Source organism: Ostrea edulis, chromosome 5 (genome assembly GCF_947568905.1).
Source record: "Ostrea edulis chromosome 5, xbOstEdul1.1, whole genome shotgun sequence".
In the NCBI taxonomy this organism is placed as follows: Eukaryota; Metazoa; Mollusca; class Bivalvia; order Ostreida; family Ostreidae; genus Ostrea; species Ostrea edulis.
The window spans coordinates 25,547,414-25,564,849 of record NC_079168.1 but is presented as its reverse complement, the minus strand read 5'-3'; the positions used below and the strand labels follow the sequence as shown (position 1 = coordinate 25,564,849).

Below are 17,436 nucleotides of genomic sequence, written 5' to 3'. Positions count from 1 at the left end.
TCTATATAAATCTACAACACGTCATCATATAATACAATGTATGTATTATTCTACAACACCTTATCATATAATACAATATATATATTAAATCTATAATACGTCATCATATAATACAATATATATATATATATATATAAATCTATAACACGTCATCATATAATACAATATATATTTAAATCTACAACACGTCATCATATAATACAATGTATGTATAAATCTACAACAAGTTATCATATAATACAATATAGATAGATAGATAGATAAGATAGATAGATAGATCGATAGATATAAATCTATAATAAGTCATCATATAATACAATATATGTATAAATCTACAACGTCATCATATAATACAATATATGTATAAATCTATAACACATCATCATATAATACAATATATATATATCAATCTAAAACACGTCATCATATAATACAATGTGTGTATAAATCTATTAACCCGTCATCATTTAATACAATGTATGTATAAATGTACAATACCTCATGAAAGGTGAAGACTTCGATAAAAGAAATGTACAGTCAACTTTCGATAAACCGTCACGTTTTGTTCTTTTGAATTTATGGCGTTATAACGAAATTGGTGATGAATTGAATTTCTGTCATCTTGGAGGAGAAAGAATTACTTTTCTTGTATATGTAAGAGTTATCTTTCCTTTACGTACAAACTTAATAAAAAGAAATATCTCGTAATTATTTTTCCAAATTTTCCAGCATGATTAAAATAGTTTTATCAATAATAAGGCTTCATTTCAAAACAATGCACATAAAAGACACATATACACAGTATGCTTGAAGTTATTTAAAAACCTTGTCCAGTGTTGGTATTTAGCGCAACGCATGGTTGTTTCCTGGTAGGTGAGCCGTCATTAACTGCGCGAAGATCAACGAGTATTTCACCCTTTGCATCCAAAATATCACCCTTTGTCCTCCTTTTTATGAACTTTTCCCATAAAACAGTAGAAAAATTGGAGATTAACTGTTGTGTACATTTCGGGTGATGTCCGTGGTATGTAATAATTTGTTGTTCTTAGAAATTCAACAGAAACCTCTTTTCTGGCGAAGCCATAGCTAAACTGAAATATTTTTCAATGAGGTAAAAACAACAAGACTACGGTTTATATCATAATTATCTTGTTTATTTAATAATGGGTTCCCTCTGCCCGGGTGTACGCCGGAGGTCGATAATGACCAATTTCCCGCATCACTGATCACGTGCACTCATGGCGGTTTATCGAGATAATTAACAGTATGATATAGAATTTTGTACTAAAAATACCGTGGCAAATGGCGATAGCGAATTTGGCGTTTTAACGAGAATTTTAAGTACGTGGAAAAACGTTCTTCGAAAAATGCGGCGTTATAATGAAAATGGCGATTAATTGATTGATTGAATATTGTTTAACGTCTCTCTCGAGAATATTTCACTCATATGGAGACGTCACCACTGCCGGCGAAGGGCTGCAAAATTTAGGCCTATGCTTGGCTCCCATAGCCTTTGAGCAGGGAGGGATCTTTATCGTGCCACACCTGCTGTGAAACGGAAACTCGGTTTTTGCGGTCTCATCCGAAAGACCGCCCCATTTAGTCGCCTCTTACGACAAGCAAGGGGTACTGATGACCTAGTCTAACCCGGATCCCCACGGGATGAATTGACTGGCGATAATTCGATAATTAACTGTATGTATATATTTATTTACAATACCTCATCATATCAAGCTATGTATTTATGTATGAAAATGTGAATATAACGAATAGTGATCAATTTTATAACTCCTATAAGGAATACAAAATAAGGAGTTGGGCAAACACGTACCCCTGGATATACGAGGAGTGAGATCAGGTGCCTATAAGGAATAAGCATAAACAAACATTGTTTTATTTCCGGATACTTGTAGAGAGGATCTTAATGTCATGTATTCTAATCATTCTTTTTTTTTTATCGGGACACTTACAGAGAGGGTCTTGACGTCCTGTACACTATATCCTACTTGTGGTATTCAGCTATCGGTACCGCCACTGTGGTAGTTGTTGGTTTGTTCGTCAGTCTACTGACAGGTTTGTACCCCATTAATTTCAGTTACCAATACACTTCTGTCATCTTATGTACTCCAGTAATTTCAATTAATTATGTTCTCGTGTACTCTTAATTAAACATGGATTCCTGTAAAGCTATTTTGGGTGTACTCTGAATTCACTACCAAAGGAAATTTTATTCTTCTAATTCTTATATAATTTGGAAGCGCAGTACTGGGATACCATATAAAATCCACAAAATATTAATTTCAATCAACACCTCAAAGGTATAAAAACCCGGTTATTTATGTCTGTCAAAAGTAAAGTTAATATTAATTAAATCAGACGATCTGATGTGTTACTATATTGAAGGGACTAGTTCATGACCTCCCCTAAAATTTAGTTGATCAAAATCTACGGTCTATTATGTTTAAAACGTTTCACAGAAAATTAAGGTTATATATCATGACAGAAGCTCATTTTAGAGAGTTTATTATTTGTTTTGAAAACAAAGATTGATACGAAGTTTTAAAAATCTATGGACACGAATCCAAGTTTAATTAATATATATATATATATATATATATATATATATATATATATATATATATATCACATTTCAAGTATACTTTAAGTAAAATATGTCATTCACAATGAAATTTGTGACTGCACAAAATTAAGATGCTTTGAATTGCAAAATTAAGATTTCATTGATTCGTTTGTAAACATAAAAAGACTCGAGTCTTTGTTTACATAACAAAGAGTTATGGCTAACGTTTTGCTCTTATCCTTGCATTCAGAAGGTCCAAATTGTGGTTGTAAACATTAAATGAGTTATATTTTCAATTCTTAACATCAAAATGTTATTTTTCTCAAACGTGAACCAGTCCCTTTAAAATGTATTTAGGTTTGACTCCTAAGGATGAGGTGGACAGCAGGTACTTGATTCCTCTGTTTGACCGGATCTTTTGCTGCCTACTTGGACAGTTAAGACGACGTCTGCGGTGTTATATAGAATTTCAGGATCCAGAGGTTTGTTACCTACATGTGTGGTTTTTGTACTTGCATTAGTAATCGTAAAAAAGAACAAATGAATTGGAAAGTCAAAAGTATTGTAGTACACACTGAACTGGGTGGAAAAATTGGTGCATATCTTGCTAATGAACAAGCGAGGATAACGACCATTGATCAATCTGATGAATCCTATAATGAATTTGAAATTACAAGTAGCGGAAACACAGATCCCTGGACATGCTACAGGTGAAGTGATTGTTCCTTCACCAAACGATCGGGATTTAGAAGTGAGAATCACGGGTCTTTCATATAGGACCTTAAAAAAGGAGGTCTCGTTTCGCGGGGAGCATTGACACGATAAAGAAACCTCACTGCTACGGCCTGCTAAGCATAGGTCTAAATTTGTGGTACTTCACCCACATCGGGTGACGTCTCAATATGAGTGAACAATTCTCGACAGAACGTAAATGTAAAACAGACAGACACCCAGAGGGAGAGAACTTATGATATGTCCATTATTGTACGTAACTGAATCCTATCCACGTGTTAATTCACATAGTTCTGCACCACTGTACACCCTCATTGATCTATCAATGTATATCGTTATCTATGCATAAAACAATCATTCTTTTATGTCAGGAAAATGATTACTAGCGCGATGTATGTATAAGATTACAACACGTCATCATGAAAGGTGACAATAACGAACAGTGATCAATCTCATAAGCAATACAAACTAGAGAGTTGGGCAAACACGGACTCTGATTTAGCAGAGGTGGGATCAGGTGCCTAGGAGGAGTAAGCACCCCCTGTCGACTGGTCACTACCGCCATGAGCCCTATATTTTGATCAGGTAAACGAAGTTATCCGTACTTAAAATCAGTGTGCCAAGAACGGCCTAACAATCGGTATGAAACACGTCAAACAGCATTTGACCCAATGATAGGATGTATTGGCAAACTAGATCGTTATACATAGAATTAGCGAAATGCTGACTTTAAACGAGAACCTCCTGCACCATCAACTTGTTTGTCAGTAGCCTGCCTCGATAAACAAATCTGATTATACGTAGAACAAGCTCTTGTGTATCGAATCAGTTGAGATATATACACACCATGTAGAAGCTAAAATAATCCCGTTTATCATAAATTTGAGTTGTTAGTTTGCCATTGATATCTATTTTCAATAAAATATCTAAGTATGAAGCAGAAGTTATCATATAATACAATATATGTATAAATCTAATACACGTCATCATATAATACAATATATGTATAAGACTCTAAAGTGCGATGGTCGCTCCAAAGTGCGATGGTCTGCGCCAAAGTGCGATGGTTTGTTAACGTTACGGACGCCAAAATGCGATGGTGTGTGGGATTCAGTAACGTTTGTGACGTCACGTCATTCTTTTAAAACGTCTTTCAAAATAAAACCAAAGAAGTGAAACGTCAGTTTGCCCCATGCAACGAAGGTTCTTTCTGCTGCAGTGCTGACCCCAACTTCTTCGGGTGTATTGGAGGAAGGCACAGGTGATTAAGATTGACATAGACGACAGAAACGGCAAGGTTTACTCTGTTGAGGATTGTGAGAAGGGCAAAGTGCATTTGTTGTCGAACTATCTAATTCGCCAATACATTCTTTAATTCATGAACATTTATTACTTGTGATGTACACGTAATAAATTCCTGGGTGTACGCTATAACGCAAAACATTCTATACGATTTCGCGTTGGAAAAAGTTTGTTTAATAACACGACAACAAAATAAGTTCTTTTCCAAATTTTTTGTGCATGGATTTTGCACTGATATTTTGGTGAAACAACACACGGTTGGTACAGTCTGTACCAAAACACTGTGTCGTTTACAAACCAACGGACTTCGGCGTGTCACTCCATCGCACTTTGGCGCATTAGTATGCATCATCGGACTTTGTCGTGTCGACACCATCGCATTATGGCGCATTCGAATTCGTTTCACAACATCGCACGTTGGCGCATGAGTGTGGATCATCGCATTTTGGCGTCTCACACCATTGGGGTTTGGCGTAGACCATCGCACTTTGGCGTGATCATCGCACTTTGGAGTCCTACATATGTATAAATCTATAACACACCATCATATAATACAATGTATGTATAAATCTATATAATACGTCATCATATAATACAATGTATATATAAATCTACAACACGTTATCATATAATACAATGTATGTATTAATCTACAACACATTATCATATAATACAATGTATGTATAAATCTATAACACGTCATCATACATATGTATAAATCTATAACACGTCATCATATTGTACAATGTATGTATAAATCTACAACTCGTTATCGTATAATACAATGTATGTATAAATCTATAACACGTTATCATATAATATAATGTATGTATAAATCTATATAACACACCATCATATAATACAATGTATGTATAAATCTATATAACACGTCATCATATAATACAATGTATGTATAAATCTAGAACACACCGTCATATAATACAATGTATGTATAAATCTATATAACACGTCATCATATAATATAATGTATGTATAAATCTATAACACACCATCATATAATACAATGTATGTATAAATCTATATAACACGTCATCATATAATACAATGTATGTATAAATCTATAACTCGTTATCGTATAATACAATGTATGTATAAATCTATAACACGTTATCATATAATATAATGTATGTATAAATCTATAACACATCATCATGTAATACAATGTATGTATAAATCTACAACACATCATCATATAATACAATGTATGTATAAATCTATAACACATCATCATATAATACAATATATGTATAAATCTATAACACGTCATCATATAATACAATGTATGTATAAATCTATAACATATCATCATTTAATACAAGATATGTATACATCGATAACACGTCATCATATAATACAGTGTATACTAGCGGAAAAAAGAAACTGCATTATAAAACTTAGTATAGTTTTTCTCTATTTATTGTTTATATTTATAAAATCTAAACAATAGATAAAGGTGATGTTTTTGAACAATATCGGATAGTACTCGACTCAGATGCCCGAACCTTTTCATGGTTAGTGTACACATGTTGTTTATTGAAGTGTTCGTACGCACTGGCCAATACTGTTTGGAGTAAGAAGTGTAAAAGGTTTGTTTGGACACTATTTGTTAAGGAAAGCACTTTAGTTTTGACAAAATTTACCCTTCTGTAATGCCACGACTCAGTGAAAACCAACGTAATCGTGATGTTGGGATGTTTCAAGCTGTAATGGCACAAAATATCGTAGCAAGACACTTTGGAGTTAATCGGAACACCATCCAGTCATTATGGAGACGTTTCCAACAATCTGGTAACATTCGGAATCGACCACGTTCTGGGCGTCCTCGTGTGACGTCGCGTCGATAGGACAACCACATTAGACTTGTGCACCTGAGAAATCGTTTCCAGACAGTAAGTTTGACTGCTCGTAGCATTCCTGGACTTCGATTAATCAGTCCAAGAACTGTACGTAATCGTCTGCGCGAGCACAACATCACGAAGACGTCCAGCGGTGCGCCCAATATTTCTTCAACGTCATCGTATCGCTAGACTAGCGTGGTGCAGACGACATCTGCTATTCAGAATACAGGACTGGGCCAATATTCTGTTCACTGATGAATCGAAATTTTATTTGGATAGCAGTGACGGCCGTTGTAGAGAGTATCGTCGCGTTGGGGAGCGGTATCAGGACGCTTGTATTGTGCAACGTCGACAATTCGGTAGAGGTAGCGTTATGGTGTTGGGTGGAATAACAGCACGTGGAAGGACCCCTCTATAAATTGTCAATGGCAATCTCACCGGCGTACGCTACCGAGACGAAATTATTCTGCGCCATGTGATGCCCTTCATACAGAGACAGCAAAATCACATCACTCTGCAGCAAGACAACGCAAGGCCACATGTTGCACGTGTAGTCAGGAACTTTTTTGTTCAACAGAATGTCGATGTCTCGCCTTGACCAGCTGTTCCCCCGATTTATCGCCGATCGAGCACGTCTGGGAGGAAATAGAACGACATCTACGCCGTTTACCTAATAAGCCAGTGACATTGGCTGATTTAGGCCAGGCTTTAACCAACATCTGGAACAACATCCCTCAAGCATTTCTGAACACTTTAGTGGCATCAATTAGGCGCCGTTGTCAAGCATGTGTGAATGCAAATGGTGGTCACACGCGTTATTAACTTTGTTAATTCAAGTTCGAGTGTGCTGAAATTGACGTTATTCGACGTTAACATTAATGGATTATGAAATGTTGTAACGAATACATTTGTTAACAATATTACAAAAAATTTTGTTCATTGTTATTTTTTATTATTTTTTCAAATATTAAATAATAGTTTCTTTTTTCCCACTAGTATATGTATAAATCTATAACACGTCATTATATAATATGATTGATTGAATATTGTCTAACGTCCCTCTCGAGAATATTTCATTCATATGGAGACGTCACCACTGCCGGTGAAGGGCTGAAAAATTTAGGTCTATGCTCGGCGCTTATGGCCATTGAGCAGGGAGGGTTCTTTTCGTGCCACACCTGCTGTGACACGGGACCTCCGTTTTTGTGGTCTCCTCCGAAGGACCACCCCATTTAGTCGCCTCTTACGACAAGCAAGGGGTACTGAGAACCTATTCTAACCCGGATCCCCACGGGATCATCATATAATACAATGTATTTTGACTGCGGATAACTCCGTTTACCTGATCAGGATATGGGTCTCACGGCGGGTGTGACCGGTCAACAGGGGATGCTTACTCCTCCTAGGCACCTGATCCCACCTCTGGTGTGTCCAGGGGTCCGTGTTTGCCCAACTATCTATTTTGTATTGCTTGTAGGAATTATGAGATTGATCACTGTTCGTTATCTTCACCTTGCATGTATAAATCTATGACACGTCATCATATAATACAATGTATGTATAAATATACAATATGTCATTATATCAATTATTTTCTGTAAAACTACTACATGTATGTACTACAAGTTGTGTTTTAACATCCCATAATATTATCAATACAATGTACGTATGAAAGGTAAAGATAACGAACAGTGACCAATCTCATAACTCCTATAAGCAATACAAAATAGATAGTTGGGCAAACACGGACCCCTGGACACACTATAGGTGGGATCAGGTGCCTAGGAGGAGTAAGCATCCCCTGTCGACCGGTCACACCCGCTGTGAGCCCTATCATCACTAACAAGGAATTTTTTTACAAAATTTTAATATGTAACAGAGATTTCGATAATCTTTATTGTATATTCACAAAACATAAGTATAAAAAGAAAATAAATGTGTTGATCTCAGATCAGAAAAAATACGGTGGGGGGAGGGGGTTGCATGATCCATATTGTATAAAATGTCTATCTGCCATCGTTTTATACAATATAAGAAACCCTGTACTGAATATAAATGCATGCACAGGTTTTCTATATAAACATATTCTTTCTGAAATATCATACAATAAATGTTTTTGAGGCAAAATTGTGGGTTATTGAAAATAGAGCGTTATTGCTTAGCAAGATTCGTCGTTCTTTGAGGGCTTTCAACTAACAAAAATTCAACAGGCTTTAATTAAACAAGACAATATCATTTGCATGTCAACAACCACCTACGATCGAAAAGCATATTGGATTTTTGTCAGTCTCTCTGTCTGTAGTATTGTCTCTTTGTCTTTTACTTTAACGTTGATCATAACCGTTGAATTTTGATAGGTGAAGACATCTTGCTAGGTTGATTAAAATGCCAAAGGAACGCGTCAGACCAAATAGCAATTACTCATCAATGTGTAATATGTTACAATCGACCTTACATGTACCTAGGTTTATAGGGGATCACAAACGCATTTTGTTTTAAGCTGCTATTCATGTGGGTAATTACAATGAAGGCGATTGGAGTAGTTTGCTAAACGTGTTTCATTTGTCATGTAAAGACCCTAGTTGTAAGTGCCCGGATATAAAACATCGGTTAGAATACATGACACCAAGGCGCCTCACTGCAAGTACCTGGATGACAACGGTTAGAATACATAACTTCAAGACCCTCACTTTAAGAACCTGATATAAAAAGGACTAGAACACATGACGTCAACAATGTCCAAGAAATAGGCCACTGTTTACAATATAGCAGTTTTTCTGTTTTTCATTCACATAGTGCATTATGTTTTCGGTTATTATATTGCGTTTGACGAGAAACTATAAACGACGTGTATTCATAATTTTGCCCTTCAATTGTAGCACTGAACAAAAACTACCATTAGAAACACATTTACAATACGGAGTTTCGAATTTTGAATGAAGTATTTGGAATGCCGGAACGTATTCGTAAAATCATTATGTAATTTTCAATACGGAGAGAGATCATTTATATTATATACGGGACCTTTTATTTGAAGTTCCATGACTTTCTAATAATCAAGCTTTATTTACTGTATATGATATCAATAAATATAACATAACTAATGTACGCAATTATTCAAAAACTGATCTTAAATTAATTTGAATTAATGATATCGTTTTTATAATTCATGTGCACAACAATTCAAACACGCATTTTCAAAGTCCTTTTTTATGCAATATTATTTAATTGTGAGTTCCCGCGCTTGCGTGGGGTTTCATCTAGTGAATTTGGGGGCTGCATTATCATCTACGATTCCTTATACGTTGGTTCCGAATCGTTAATCTATTGGGAATGTCTTGTTTCTAACAAACATGATGTTTAGCACATGTGACACTGCCATATATACATGAGAGAGAGAGAGAGAGAGAGAGAGAGAGAGAGAGAGAGAGACGGGAGGTAGCAAATTCGAGTCATTATATAATACCATGAATATATAAATATTCAACACATCATCATTTTTTGTGAAATATTTCAACCAACGCTTATTAGAACATTAATCATTGCCCAAAATTCAATATAACTAGTTACACTTTCCACAGTAATGGTATATATTCATTTGTTTCAGGACATCAAAGCGAGACAGAATGTAGAATTTTCAGTAGATGCTGACAAACCAGTCATAGTTCCAAAAAGGTCCGATAAGTTCCGACAGAAGAAGTACTACTCGGAACCAATCGAGGGGATACCTCTCAAGTCTCTGTGTACATCTGTGAACGTTCACGATGTCTCTGGATTCGAAAGCGACGATGCACCACCATCTTACTCGCATGCAGAGGAGTATGAAACGGCAGAGACTGAATTTCTTTGATTTCGTTTTCATCCGTGATAGTGATAAGTGACTGAAATTGCACAGAGTATAATTAACATGATTATTGAATTAACAGGTTTTTAACCAACAAACAACAACCCAAAATGAAATGTAATTAACTTAATCCTTTGTCTGAATAAAATCATCATCACTCTAGATTTCCTTATCATCATCACTCTAGATTTCCAGACTACGAACAATAAAAAAACCCGAGTAATTCCCAATTCATATTCTCAACATATATTTGTAAAATTGTTATATTTTGCAACCTTCTGATGTAAATATTATACCATTATTACATTTTGTAACTTTTAAGCTGATTGGGTGTGGGAAAGTCTTGCCTCATAGAAATTTTTGTATTTTATTATGCCCATCAATGACGTAATTGTTTATGACATCACACACATACCCGGTAGTTTGTGGATGAATATATCATATATTGGTTGATTGAATAGTGTTTTACGTCCCTCTCGAGAATTTGTCACTCACATGGAGACGTCACCATTGCCGTTGAAAGGCTGCAAAATTTAGGCTTATGCTCGGCGCTTATGGCCATTGAGCAGGGAGAAAAAATAAGGTGGGAGAGAAGGTGTTGCATGATCCATGCCCTAAGGCCTGTGGTTTAACATGGATTTATTCTAAAGAACTGTACGGCAATGTATAATTTACATCCATTCTCATATAGTGCAAAATCTGGACAGCTCGTTTAAAATTTCATCACACCCATCCAAATACAAAGTGGCGGATTTAAGGGGGGCGCAGCCGAGCCCCCATAAAATTGTCAAAGGTGTTGCACGTCTCATGTTAATTTCCCTAAAGGTGTTGCTAAAAGATCGAAAAAATTAAGTTATTCAAATATATGATAAAACCAATTGGAACGTATGTCTTGATTCAATAATGTTGGGAAATATGTTTAAAGGACATATTTTGACAAAATTAGCTAAAATATTTCGAGTTTAAATTAAACAATAAGCGATTTGTATGATTTTTAGCGTTAAAATGGAGGGGTATCCCCCAATTTCAGAAAAACTGCCTCCGTGAAACAAAATAAATTTAGCATGAACCTTCAGAATTTTCCTCTAAAAAAAAACTGTCGCTTTGGAATTTGTTTCACGAGGGCATTTTCTTGTAAATTAAAAAAAATCGAAACAACTTCACTGGTATTATTTTCAACTTCATCTGTATGTTAATTTTCCTTAGTAATGTATGGTCTACTGCGTGGTTCAGTGGGTAAGGTCGTCGACTCTTATATGTAAAGATGTTTTCTATTTTTAAAACGACCGGGTTGGACTCCCTCACGAACACATTTTTTTTCATATTACGTTTTCCATCTAGATTTTTTTCTGAATTAAAACACGCTTCTAGTTTTTATAAATGTTTCAGGTCAAATTTCTGTTTATTACCATGTGCCGAGTTTAAAATAAGCTTCAAACTTGGACACTGTTTAGTTTGTGAATAGGTCTCTCAACAAACACGCCGAATACAGCATGCAATACCGGTGTTTTAATAGTCAAGGCTGCTAACGAAAACTTGTATGTTTTTTTCTGAATTAAAGTTGTTAACAAAGGCATGGTGCCTTTTACGAAAAACCGTTGTGAACTTTGCAAAGCCTTGGAATAAAAACTTTAAGGCCAAACAAGGTAAATAACCGTTAAACAGTTTGAGTTTATATGTATTCCAGTAGCAAATTGCGATGTTGAATAAATTTTTACAGGTGCATGTACTTCGAATAATGTTGGACTTTATTAATGCGTATTAAACTTCCCATATTTTGTTTTGTGGCCAGAGTCATGTACAGTTGCCAAATGTTGGTTGTAGAAAATAATACATACGAGTATAATAGCTTTTGGACTGTAGTAGTATAGAATATTAAATATTTGATACACTCGTAACATGTAACCGTATACATTGTATCTGATACTCAGAAAAAAAAAGACAATTTGATTTTCACGATTTCAAAAATTATCTTTAGACTACATGTATAAAGTATTGACACATAAAATGTATTTGGCTTGTCCCTAGTACTGGGGAATCCTTCAGGTATTTAAATGGCAAATACACAATGAGTATAAATATGAATGAAAGTCAGTTCTACGTCACGAGTGCTGGCACGGAGCTCCTGTTAGGAAAAATTCCCGCTTCAGTGCAATATGGTTTCTTGTTTAGAAAAATGTAAACGAATAAAGAAGCAATAATTTCTTCCACTCTTCGAGGAATAAATGACAAAATGTTTTGATTTACTGAATTACTTTTATTGAAAGAACTTACATGTTTTACAAAAATCCTTAAAATTTGCGTCATTTTATTAATTTCACCTTATCAAAAATGACAGAAAATAGTAAAAATTACTACATAGAAGACATATTTCAAACCTTATGAAATCTGTAAATCCAGGAGCTTCGCCCCCTGGACTCACTGGGGACCTCAAGGCGGCCCCCAGAATCCCTTCCTAAAAAACGTTGCACCCCTCCCCTAACCGCAATTCCTGAATCCGCCCCTGATACATGTATATCAAGTACCAGCTAGGGTCTTATATGCACAGTTTGGATTTAATATGACATTTGGAGAAATGGTGTTGAAGGAGCGAAGGGGGCTCTGGCTTCAAGTGGGCCCAGGCGAGAGTTAAAATAAATATATTGAAAAATATTAATAATTTGAGAATGAATTATGTACATAACAACTGATAAAAGTCTGACGGCTGATTAATATAAGATACTGGGGAGAGACCCTTATTAATTTATTTAGCAAATGATTATTAGTCATAAAAGTGGAATCCACTGTGTGTTGTATCCTCGCACTTAAAATTGTGATTTCTCATATAGATATAACAATTTAGGGCAAAATATATATGTATATCGATATCTAAAAGATACAAAGTATTATTAGTTTGTCAAGAAAAGCTTAGTGCTTGAAACATTCCTCGAACTTTTGCTCGATATTCGCGTAAGCTATTTCCGTAAACAAAAGCGATAAAGCTAAAAAGTGAAAATAAATCAAGCTCATTTGAGTGTTTAGTCACAGCAAATGCTACAAGAAAACATTGACCATGACTGACGCGACTGCGCCAAATACAACTAGCCTAAAAATGTTTGTGTATGAAAAAGTGAAGATAACGAACAGTGATCAATCTCATAAATATTACAGCACAATACAAAATTAGGAGTAGGGCAAACGCATGGACCCTTGGCTACACCATCAGTGGGATGAAGGAGAAAGCATTGTTAGATTGTTCTAAGCATCACAGTACTCATGATACGATACCATCACAACTTAAATATCTACCCATAAAATTCTAAACAAAATGTCACAATGACCTACATGTACTTTTGGGTCGGGACACCCATTCCCCAACGCGCATCAACTGACCAGGTTTGATGGTCCTTGACATCACGGTGTAATCCCTCCTCGTTACATTGACCTTTTTTCAGTTTGCAAGACATGATATGGACACGATTTGAGTGCATGTATGCACAGCTATAACATTCCAGTAGGTGCCCACAGTGATCTGTTTGTGGTCACTATGCATCAACTGACCAGGTTTGAGAATCCTAAGCCTAATAGTTTGAAAAATACACGGACACGAAAAAGCTGATGGACGGATGGGATGGCCCATCGTAATAGGGGGTATAAAATATCGATTTAGAAGTTAGGGTTGACGTGACGCAGAGTACATGTAAGAGAACTTGTTATCAAATCTCGGGTGTAATTTTGCAATACCCTGACCGAGAAATGAACAATCTTACAGCAATGTTAATATATAGGTTAGATACCTGAACAAATAGAATTATTCACATGAGTAATCTTACACTAATGTTAATATATGGGTTAGATACCAGACAGACTTAGTAAACTTTTGTCACACACCTTGTATTCATAACTAATAAAAACCACCAATCAGTATAATTTGCTTTAATTTTGTCCATTTTTGTTATACAATGTACATAACTTTCCAAGACTTAGTTCATTTGACAGTGTCCATTACATAACATGAATTGTATAATTGAGAGGAAAGGTTATGCTTGAATTTGATGGTATTTCCAGAGGACAACTCAATTTTCAATTTCAAAAGATGCAATAGGTTTTTCTTCCTTGCCATCAGAAGTAAATTTGTGACATTGCCATTCGTAGACATTTAACTTGCCATCGTCAAAACCTACACCCACCAAATGGCCTCGTATGCTTGCAATGGAGGAAATTGTTCGAGACCCAAAATCTGAAAGTCGTGCCGCAATCGCACCTTGGGGATTTAGGACCAAAACAGAATTTGAATGAGCGTCCACAACATACACATTGGAAAACATGTCTACACACAAGTCTGTTGGACTAAATCCCGCTGAATCTCCCTGATATTGATAAATAACTTCCGTGGTATTTTTGATTACCGTGATCTTGGCGTGGCTTTTACCGATAACGTCTAGTACATGCACTTTGTTGCATGCAGTCGGTAGCCCTACCACACGGTACGGACAGCAAAAAAGGCGGCTTTTGTCGCCTGCAAACTCGATGTCACTTAATATTGTTCCTTGGGCTGAATATCGCCTAACTAACCTGCGGCTGGTTTTCGTTAATGTGAAAGAAAAACAGTCTACTAGGCATACGACAATTGTGCCATTGCTCTCACAATAAATCCCGAGAGGACACAGGGGTGCAGATGATATGTACGTTTTTATAACCGTCTCCGACTTCCTTGCAAAAGAAATTTCACACCTTTTGAAATGACTCAACATAAGGTAACCGTCGGGTGTGAAAGAAAAAGCTTGAGGAGCGAATTCCATGGACAGTTTCCACAAAATACGACCACTGAAATTGAAAAGTTCAATTTGATTGGGGTTACAGGACACTAAAATTTCGTCTTTCTCACAGTTAGCGCCAGCAAGGGAACCCGCTCCAACCTTTACTTCGGGAATTTTCAGTTCAAATCCATCATGGATATCTTCGTAGGCGAGATCGTCTACCAATACATCGTTCAAACTTAAACGTCCGAAGAGGCCGATGATATCCTTATCGGAAATTTCTCTTCTAGCTAATTCTACCCCATCCTTCTTTGTGTACTGCAGTAAGAACTGCTTAACTTTCCACGTTCTTTCGTTTATATCAGTCGCCACTGAATCAATGTAGTCCTGAGTATGTCCTTTGTTTTCGTTCTCCGCCATGTTTTTGAATATTTATTGAGCTTCAAGATGATCCTTTTTCCTCTTCGTATACAGAAGTAACGTAAATGTTTTTATCAGTTTATCTTTTGATAGCATACATATCAGTACATGCAAATGATACCATTAAGATACATAGGGTTATCGCGCTTTCAGTTGCCACTGACTGGTTTTGCGGGATTTGTGTGCGTCTGGTTACATGAAACAGATGGACTAACGAGGAGTAAGCTCGAATTAACAACCTAATTAAAATAAAGTCAGTATTCTTTGTAATGAATGTATCCTAACGCCTCTTACGGTTTTCCAGACTTGGGCTCTTTTTTCAATTAATAGGGATTGAAGTCATGTGTGTTAAGGAGGAATAACACCCCAGAGAAATCTGATATGAATGAAGTGAAGGATGCATGTATGTACAATAATATATTTTCTAAAAGTATAACTTTCAAATTTACTCTATTCATTTCAAAATTTAGCTTTAGTATAAAGTAATCTGAAAATGAAAATTAAAACCCCTGCTGGACTCGAAACCGAAATGTACATTTCAGCAGCCGACACGCTTTTTTCTCTCTACCTGCTGGCACACGTTTAAGGAGGTATACTACATCGTCATAATGGTCGACTCTTTTTAAGATATAAACGAAAATATAGATAACAGCAATATTCATACATTGGTTTTAAATTTCATTGGCTAGCAGGGTAGCTCCATCAGTTAGCAGTAGACACGCTAACCAATTCAACAAGCTAAGAAGTCTGCCATTTTGACGATGTAGTATACCCCCTTTAACGTACAGTTTTCTTATCAGACCAGCGGGTAAAGTGATGCGTCTTAATTCTACCTATATCATCCTCTGATAAACATTTGTACCGTGTCCTGATATTTACCAGATTAGCTATTACCGAGTTCACCAAGACCCCTCTCTGGGCGATTGACAGTTACGACCTTTAAACTTAAACATATTCCCAACTTTAATGACACTCGCTACTAACAAATGTAAATGATGAAAATGAACACTAAACTTATTTTTTATAAGTAAAATGAATACAATTTACCGTATGAAATGTAATTTACTTTCACGATTTCTCAATTAAGGCCAAATGATTGAGGAAAACCTATATACAGTGAAATGGAATAATATATTTCATCCTTTAAATTTATTAAAGGAGTTTTATATTGTACACATTTCAACCCAGCGAAACAATGTATATATATATATATATATATATATATATATATATATATATGTGTGTGTGTGTGTGTGTGTGTGTGTATATACTTATATTTTGGATTATATATATATATATATATATATATATATATATATATATATATATATATATATCACATTTCACCTAACCCTGCGTGTAAGCTAACCACCACCACACGGGTGTATTATTAAAATGCAATAATAATGAGTAATATGTAAATATAACAACAGGGTCTTTCAGTTTTTTTAAAAAGTATACGAGATGGAACACCTCGAGCCTCCTCACACCGGTATACGTGTGTATTTCGTGTACATGTACCGCTAACCCACTCTTCAATCTGCTGGTCTAAAGCGGCGCACGGTATATAATCTCGTACACTGTCTAAAACTGAAAAAAATATTTCTTAATCAGTAACTTAGATAGATATAGTAAGCAGCATGTCCAATGTTCTCAGCTTTGATGTCTTTACCAATTCAAATGATAGCCATTTTTCTCATGAATGTGAACAACGTGCGTATGAATCTTGATGGATATAGTACGACTATTTCAATGACTGGGAATATTCCAACAGAAATGACAGCAAAGTGTACATATGAAAAAATAAATTTCATTTTTGAAAATACATGAGGATATGAACTGCAAAGTTTCACACAAGCTTACTTTTCACGAAGCATTAACGCGCTTCCTTAAGTATGCTGGCGTAAAATGTTGTGCAGCTCATGACCTCCTGTATTTTCAAAAATGAAATTTATTTCT

The 17,436-nt window shown here is 35.6% G+C and overlaps 1 protein-coding gene across 1 annotated transcript in view; it reads left to right on the top strand.

The window, feature by feature from the left end:
* Nucleotides 1-10,452, top strand: part of LOC125651248 (sodium-coupled monocarboxylate transporter 1-like) — a 59,355-nt gene extending 48,903 nt beyond the window's left edge. Inside the window, exons 14-16 of the mRNA XM_048879826.2 lie at nucleotides 1,973-2,073; nucleotides 2,939-3,063; nucleotides 10,082-10,452. Coding sequence (XP_048735783.2) covers nucleotides 1,973-2,073; nucleotides 2,939-3,063; nucleotides 10,082-10,324 — 469 coding nt within the window. The 3' untranslated portion in view covers nucleotides 10,325-10,452. The remainder of the gene's footprint in view (nucleotides 1-1,972; nucleotides 2,074-2,938; nucleotides 3,064-10,081) is intronic.
* Nucleotides 10,453-17,436: the final 6,984 nt, after the last annotated feature.